Below are 8,756 nucleotides of genomic sequence, written 5' to 3'. Positions count from 1 at the left end.
CCAATCAAAAGGAGTAAACTACACCCTAATGAAACCAGGATAAAAACAGCAGCACATGAACAAACATCCAACTGAGCTTCATCACAGCAGCAACAGTTTTCTCTTTATTGTTTATGAAGTCCCCTCCCTGAACTGCCACCTTACTGTGGTGGAGGGGTTTGCGTGCCCGAATGACCCTAGGAGCTATGTTGCCGGGGGCTTAAGCCCCTGGTAGGGTCTCCCAAGGCAAACAGGTCCTAGGCGACGGGCCAGACTAAGAGCAGTTCATAAACCCCTTATGACGAGTGAAAGATCAAGGTCGGATACGTCGCCCGGATTGGCGTCACCGGGGCCCCACCCTGGAGCCAGGCCTGGGGTTGGGGCACGTAGACGAGCGCCTGGTGGCTGGGATCTCTCCCACGGGACCCGGCCGGGCGCAGCCCGAAGGAGCGACGTGGGACCGCCTTCCCGTAGGCTCACCACCCGCAGGAAGGCGCATAAGGGGTCGGTGCAGTGTGGATTGGGTGGCAGCCGTGTGGAGGTGCCTCGACAACCCAATCCCTGGACAAAGAATCTGGCAATTGGGACATGGAATGTCACCTCACTGGGTGGAAAGGAGCCTGAACTTGTGTTGGAGGTTGAGCGGTACCGGCTAGAGATAGTCGGGCTCACTTCCACACACAGTCTGGGCTCTGGAACACAACTCCTTGAGAGAGGTTGGACTCTCTTCTACTCTGGAGTTGCCCATGGTGAGAGGCGGCGGGCAGGGGTGGGCTTGCTTATAGCCCCCCAGCTCAGCTGCCATGTGTTGGAGTTTTCCCCGGTGGACGAGAGAGTTGTTTCCCTGCGCCTTCGGGTAGGGGATAGGTCTCTCACCGTTGTTTGTGCCTACGGGCCAAATAGCGGTGTAGAGTACCCAGCTTTCATAGGGTCTCTGGAAGGGGTACTGGAAGGTGCTCCGACTGGGGACTCTGTCGTCCTACTGGGGGATTTCAACGCCCACGTGGGCAATGACAGTGATACCTGGAGGGGCGTGATTGGGAGGAACGGCCTCCCTGATCTGAACCCGAGTGGTGTTTTGTTATTGGACTTCTGTGCTAGTCACAGCTTGTCCATAACGAACACCATGTTCAAGCATAAGGGTGTCCATCAGTGCACGTGGCACCAGGACACCCTAGGTCGGAGGTCTATGATCGACTTTGTGGTTGTGTCATCTGACCTCCGACCATATGTCTTGGACACTCGGGTGAAGAGAGGGGCTGAGCTGTCAACTGATCACCACCTGGTGGTAAGTTGGATCCGATGGCGGAGGAGGGAGCGGGATAGACCTGGCAGACCCAAACGTATTGTGAGGGTCTGTTGGGAACGTCTGGTGGAACCCTCTGTCAGAGAGGTCTTCAACTCCCACCTCCGGGAGAGCTACAATCAGGTCCCGAGGGAGTCTGGAGACATTGAGTCCGAGTGGACCATGTTTTCCACCTCCATTGTCAATGCGGCTGTTCGGAGCTGTGGCCGTAGGGTCTCTGGTGCCTGTCGTGGCGGCAATCCCCGAACCCGGTGGTGGACACCGGAAGTAAGGCAAGCCGTCAAGCTGAAGAAGGAGTCTTATCAGGCCTGGTTGGCCTGTGGGACTCCTGATGCAGCTGATGGGTATCGGCAGGCCAAACGTGCCGCAGCCCGCGCGGTCGCAGAGGCAAAAACTCGGACCTGGGAAAAGTTCGGCGAGGCCATGGAGGAGGACTATCGGTCTGCCTCAAGGAAATTCTGGCAAACCGTCCGGCGCCTCAGAAGGGGAAAGCAGTTTCCCGCCAACACTGTTTACAGTGGAGGTGGGGAGTTGCTGACTTCGACTGGGGACGTTGTAGGACGGTGGAAGGAATACTTTGAGGATCTCCTCAACCCCGTTGACACGGCTTCTGTTGAGGAAGCAGAGGCTGGGGACTCGGAGGTTGATTCGTCCATTTCCCTGGTTGAAGTCACCGAGGTAGTCAGTAAGCTCCTCGGTGGCAAGGCACCAGGGGTGGATGAAATTCGCCCCGAGTACCTTAAGTCTCTGGATGTTGTAGGGCTGTCTTGGCTGACACGCCTTTGCAGCATCGCGTGGAGATCGGGGACAGTACCTCTGGACTGGCAGACCGGGGTGGTGGTTCCTCTTTTTAAAAAGGGGGACCGGAGGGTGTGTTCCAACTATAGGGGGATCACACTCCTCAGCCTCCCTGGGAAAGTCTATTCCAGAGTGCTGGAGAGGAGAGTTAGGCCGCTAGTCGAACCTCGGATCCAGGAGGAACAATGCGGTTTTCGTCCTGGCCGTGGAACACTGGACCAGCTCCATACTCTCGCTAGGGTGCTCGAGGGTTCATGGGAGTTCGCCCATCCAGTCTACATGTGTTTTGTAGACTTGGAGAAGGCGTTTGACCGTGTCCCTCGTGGCATCCTGTGGGGGGTACTCCGGGAATACGGGATTCGGGACCCTTTGTTAAGGGCCATTCGGTCCTTGTATGACCGGAGTAGGAGCTTGGTTCGCATTGCCGGTAGTAAGTCAGACTTGTTCCCGGTGCATGTTGGACTCCGACAGGGCTGCCCTTTGTCACCGATCCTGTTCATTACCTTTATGGACAGGATTTCTAGGCGCAGCCAGGGGTCGGAGGGAATCCGGTTTGGGAATCACAGGATTTCATCTCTGCTTTTTGCAGATGATGTTGTCCTGTTGGCTTCATCAGACCGGGACCTCCAGCAGGCACTGGGGCGGTTTGCAGCCGAGTGTGAAGGGGCTGGGATGAGAATCAGCACCTCCAAGTCCGAGGCCATGGTTCTCAACCGGAAAAAGGTGGCTTGCACCCTCCAGGTTGGGGGGGAGATCCTCCCTCAAGTGGAGGAGTTTAAGTATCTTGGGGTCTTGTTCACGAGTGAGGGAAATAGGGAGCGTGAGATTGACAGACGGATTGGTGCATCGGCAGCAGTAATGCGGTCGGTGTACCGGTCCGTCGTGGTGAAAAAGGAGCTGAGCCGAAAGGCAAAGCTCTCGATTTACCGGTCAGTCTACGTTCCTACCCTCACCTATGGTCATGAGCTTTGGGTCATGACCGAAAGGACAAGGTCGCGGATACAAGCGGCCGAAATGAGTTTCCTCCGCAGAGTGGCTGGGCGCACCCTTAGAGATAGGGTGAGGAGCTCAGTCACCCGGGAGGAGCTCGGAGTAGAGCCGCTGCTCCTCTGCATCGAGAGGGGCCAGTTGAGGTGGCTTGGGCATCTGTTTCGGATGCCCCCGGGACGCCTCGTAGGGGAGGTTTTCCGGTCCTGTCCCACCGGGAGGAGGCCCCGGGGAAGACCCAGGACACGCTGGAGGGACTATGTCTCTCGGCTGGCCTGGGAACGCCTCGGTGTCCCCCCGGAAGAGCTGGAGGAGGTGTCTAGGGAGAGGGAAGTCTGGGCATCTCTGCTAAAGCTGCTCCCCCCGCGACCCGGCCCCGGATAAGCGGAAGAAAATGGATGGATGGATGGATGGATGTTTATGAAGTCAACAGCAGTTATATTTCACATTTGATGTCTGGAAATGCAAACATTAAATTATTGTGTGCATGATGTATTAACAACAGAACATTTACTAACAGAATAAATCAATGTAAATGTTAAAATATTCAGGTGACCTGTGTTAAAAGGCAGCTGTTAATCTGATATTTGTCACTTGTACCTTCTATGAATTTGTCACCATGTGAAATATAAAGTAAAAGCTCTGTGGATGACGAGTGGTTTGTTTTCACTCATTGTCATGGTCTCTGTTACCAGTTCCTGGGTCATTTAGCTCATAAGAAAAATGTAAAACTTTAAATAAAACATTTTCTTCTTAGGTTTTTAACAAGCTGCTGATATGTTAATAAAGTTTTACTGATTCAACTCACCAGCGATGTGTCGACATCTGTCGGTGTATTTTCATTTTAGTTTTGGTTCAATGACTTTCTGTTCTACCCATTGCGGGAATCATTAGATGAAACCTCATGACTAAAGTCCGATGTTGCAGTGTGGTTTTTCATCACGTGTGGGTTGTGTAGTTTATCATATCAGGTCATACTTCAATATTTGCTGAGGTTTGCTGACTTTTTGTACAGTCTCAACTGTCTGCAAAAAAACGTCTGTTGTTTGAGACTCTCAGTCTGAACTGAGTGGAAATCTTTGAGGGTGAAGACGACGATAACATTAATGACAACAGAAGGTGTTGTGAGTGTTTTATCCTCCAGACCTTTTCTGTCATTGGTTTGTTGCTACATGTTTTGTGTTAGAATATATTAATTAATAATAATTCCCTCAGTAAATAACTGTTTTCAGCAGTAACATGTCCAAATGTCAGACTCATACTAAGCTGTGAAAATATCTAAATATTTAATGCAATTAATTAATCTAGTTAATTAACAATTAATTAGTTCACATCTTCACTTTATTCTCCACCAACTAAACAGTTATTAATAGTTCACAGACCTCCTGTCAGGCAGAGGGTAAAGTGAACTGTGGTCATTTAAGATCACACTGATGAACCCATTGATAAACTCTCTGTTTCTGCCACAGCAACGTTTTCTTTCATATCTTTCTTCATCACATTCAGACACTTGTGAATAATGATGGTCACTAGAGCTGCTGCTGTCAGTAACAGTCCCAGTCCCAGTCCTAGTCCCAGTCCAGTGTAGAGGTAGATCCTCTCTGGACCCTCTGCTGGTGGACTCACAGTTGGTCTCTGAGGTTTGTGCTGATCAGCAACTGCTGTAAAGAAAAGAAAAATGTGGATTATTTATCTGAAAAAGTCAATGTTGGTAGTTACTGATCTAAGAAATATAATCAGCTGTCAGCGATACTTTATGTCTGTTCTCTGTTTCAGTATAAACCATTACAATAGAAACATGAGCATCTAAAACATCTGCTGTGCAGTAGTTCTACATCAGTAACTATTGTAACTGGATGTAACTTTCCAGTATTTAAACAGAATCAGGTTCTTTTAAAATGAAGATAATAAACTTTATAATGGGGTGATAACTGAACTTTATCTTTTAGACAGAGCTGGTCTTTGTACTAAACTCACTTTCTGTTTTATAGTTGTTGTATGAACACGAAGGAGGACGTTTCGTAGCTTCTTAGATTCACTCTTTTTTTTTTTTTGTTTAAATTTAATTTCAAAATAAAAAAAAAACAGATTTTAGAGAAACTCATTCTTGAAAACAAATCTGAATGTTTGTTGGTTCTTTGCCTTTTTGTGTCCTTGTGATCACTGTAAATGTGAAATTTCAACTGGTGTTGAGTTAAAAAAAATCAACTCACCAGTGACGTTGAGTTTACATCGAGCTAAGTTTCCACCATAAACTGTTCTGACTTCACACAGGTACAGTCCTGAGTCATTAGTCCTGAGTCTGGACAGTTGGAGTCTGATTCGTCCTTCTCTGAGGACGTCTTTGTCAAACTGGACTCTTCCTGAAAACTGTTGATCCTGAGACTCTGAGACTCTGACACCATCACAGAGATAAAACAGGACTGAGACTCTGTCATCGGCTATCAGCTCACAATAGATAAAAATAAAGGAGAGGGATCTGTGAGGTCTGATAGTGAACGTCCACTCCAGTGTGATGTTGTGGTTCTCCTCTGCCTGATAGGAGGTCTGTGTCACATTCACTACAAATGTTCCTGTTGAGGAGACACAGACACAAAGTGACAACTTGAATTATTGAACTATTAATAATTGTTGAGTTGCTGGAGAATAAAGTGAAGATGTGAACTAACCAGAGACACATGAGATCAGGTTGATGAGCAGCAGGATCCTGAAGATCATCTTCTCCCTGTGAGAGGAGACAGAGGTGAAGAAGAAATTACAGAAGAACCAGAGAAAAACTTTAGTGAATAAACAGCTGTCAAATCTGTTTAAACACTATTTCAGATAATGACTAAAGTGTTTAGATTTTTCTACAGCTCAGTATGAGTCTGACATTCACTTACTTTACTACTGAAAACTGTTATTTGTTCACTTTTTAATTAACTTTAATTACATACTATTATTTGTAACTAATAACAATAAATGTTCTGTAAGATAAAACACACACAACAACTTCTGTCATCAGTGATGTTAGTATAATCTTCACCCTTTTGTCTCTTATACTGAACAAGATTTCACTTCTCTTTCAGTTTAGTCTGAGAGCCTCTCAATGCTGAGGTTTTTATGAGGAAGTTCAAAGTGCTTGCTCAGCAAACATCACAATCAGAGTCATTATTACTTTTACAGATCATCTAAATAAACTATCAAAATAAAGGTACATTAACAGTATTTATTTTAGTGGTTACTACAAAAACAATCCAAGTAGTCTATCACATACTTCATCTGTAGTTCAGACTGGATATTTGTATGAAAGTGATACTTCACAAACCACACGTGACCACAGATCAGCTTTTAATCTACTGTATCCTGTAGAAGAGTGAAGTCCAAGCTCTCACACCCCTCTTCACGTCTCTTCCTCACTCTCTGTTGCTCTGAATCTTTGACTCTAACTACTTAAAGTCTTTCACCTTCTTTACCTCTGCTCTCTCTAACCTCACTGTTCCACTTGGTTCTCTCTCATTCACACGTTTTCTGTTTTACTGCTGCTAACCTTCATTCCTCGTCTTTCCAGATCACACCTCCACCTCTCTAGATTTTCCTCCACCTGCTCTGACCACAGATCACATGTCATCTGTGAACATCATAGTCCATGGAGTTTCCTGTCTGACCTCATCTGTCAGTCTGTCCATCACCAGACTGAGGAAGAGGCTCAGAGCTGATCCTTGATACAGACCCACCTCCACCTTGAACTCCTCCTACAGCTCATCTCACCACTGTCTTACAGCTCACAGACACAAGACACAATGCAGCTCTGTTTGCCCATCCCTGATGCCCTCAACCCGCAACTTCATCACAGACATGTACAGGACAGTGACAGCTTTTAAAACCAAGTTGTGCCTGTTGAAGACTCAGATGCTGTAAGGAAACTTGGGTCATATTCTGTGCTGCCAAACCATCAAAGAACCGTGTTGCCTATTGCATAGTTTGCTGAAAAAATGCACTCAGTGCTAAGTTTACCTGGCGATTTGCTGACTTTGAAGAACAGAAATGCAGATTTGAACTGCTCAGTAATCCGTTTGTGGTCGACGTGGAAAGCACACCAACAAAACTCCAAATGGAGCTGATTAAACTCCAGTGTAGTGACACGCTCAAGTCAAAGTGTGAACTAACATTGATGAACTTGTATCTAAGAAGAGATTTCAGGTATCTGGCTTGAACCAATGTGCATCAGAGAAAGTCAGAGTTTAACAAACTGAGCTTGAATTAATGTTTTCTTTATGACTTTTTCTACTCCTGGACTGTTAATAGTTGAAAGATTCTTATTGATATAAATTTTTATTAATTTTCGTTGTTTTGTTGTTGGTCTGTGAGAAAAGTTTTACATTTAAAAAGAACTTGAAAGGCTACAGATAGAGACATAATAATTTATTTTATTCATTCATCATATTTGTTTCAATAAGAAACAAATATCACTGATGTGTCTTTTATTTAAACGAATAGGTTTAACCTATATATATATATATATCTATATATATATATATATACAGTGAGGGAAAAAATTATTTGAACCCCAGCTGATTTTGTAAGTTTGCCCACTAACAAAGAAAAGATCAGGCTATAATTTCAATGGTAGGTTTATTTGAACAGTGAGACACAACAATGACAAAAAAAATCCAGAAAAATGCGTTTCAAAAAGAGTTATAAATTAATTTGCATTTCCATGAAGGAAAGAAGTATTTGATCCCCTATCCGTCAGCAAGATCTCGAGCTCCCAGGTGGATCTTATACAGGTAACGAGCTGACATTGGCAGCCCTCTCAGCTCGTTACCTGTATAAAAGAGACCTGTCCACAGAAGCAATCAATCAATCCAGATTCCAAACTCTTCACCATGGCCAAGACCAAAGAGCTTTCCAAGGATGTCAGGGATAAGATTGTGGACCTACACAAGGCTGGAATGGGCTACAAGACCATCGCCAAGCAGCTGGGTGAGAAGGTGACAACAGTTGGTGCAATTATTCGCAAATGGAAGAAACATAAATTAACTGCCAATCTCCCTTGGTCTGGAGCTCCATGCAAGATCTCACCTCGTGGAGTTTCAATGATAATGAGAACGGTGAGGAATCAGCCAAGAACCACTCGGGAGGAACTTGTCAATGATCTCAAGGCAGCTGGGACCATAGTCACCAAAAAAACAGTTGGTAACACACTACGCCGTGAAGGACTGAAATCCTGCTGTGCCCGCAAGGTCCCTCTGCTCAAGAAAGCCCATCTACAGGCCCGTTTGAAGTTTGCCACTGAACATCTGACTGATTCAGAGGGAGACTGGGTGAAAGTGTTTTGGTCAGATAAGACCAAAATCGAGCTCTTTGGCATCAACTCAACTCGCTGTGTTTGGAGGAGGAGGAAGGCTGCCTATGACTCCAAAAACACCATCCCCACTGTCAAATATGGAGGTGGAAACATTATGCTTTGGGGGTGTTTTTCTGCCAAGGGGACAGGACAATTGCACCGCATCAAAGGGAGGATGGATGGGGCCATGTACCGTCAAATGTTGGGTGAGAACCTCCGTCCCTCAGTCAGGGCATTGAAAAGGGTCGTGGTTGGGTACTCCAGCATGACAATGATCCAAAACACACGGCTAAGGCAACAAATCACTGGCTCAAGAAGGAGCATATTAAGGTCATGGAGTGGCCTAGTCAGTCTCCA

General features: G+C 46.1%; 1 protein-coding gene across 2 annotated transcripts; it reads right to left on the bottom strand.

Moving 5' to 3' along the window:
* Window positions 1-4,473: 4,473 nt before the first annotated feature.
* LOC117153042 lies at window positions 4,474-5,852 on the bottom strand. Of its 2 annotated transcripts, none has more exons than XM_033326619.1 (3): window positions 5,740-5,852; window positions 5,284-5,643; window positions 4,474-4,731 (listed from the first exon to the last, which is right to left on the bottom strand). In XM_033326619.1, the coding sequence occupies exons 1-3, from the start codon at window positions 5,786-5,788 to the stop codon at window positions 4,496-4,498; spliced, it is 645 nt and encodes a 214-aa protein (XP_033182510.1). In that variant the 5' UTR covers window positions 5,789-5,852; the 3' UTR covers window positions 4,474-4,495. The 2 variants fall into 2 exon arrangements, with proteins under 2 accessions (XP_033182510.1, XP_033182511.1); XM_033326620.1 differs by having other exon boundaries at window positions 4,474-4,728.
* Window positions 5,853-8,756: the final 2,904 nt, after the last annotated feature.

This window comes from Anabas testudineus, chromosome 18, assembly GCF_900324465.2.
Source record: "Anabas testudineus chromosome 18, fAnaTes1.2, whole genome shotgun sequence".
NCBI lineage: Eukaryota > Metazoa > Chordata > Actinopteri > Anabantiformes > Anabantidae > Anabas > Anabas testudineus.
Note: the sequence above shows the minus strand (reverse complement) of the source record. Positions and strands in the feature narration are given on the sequence as shown.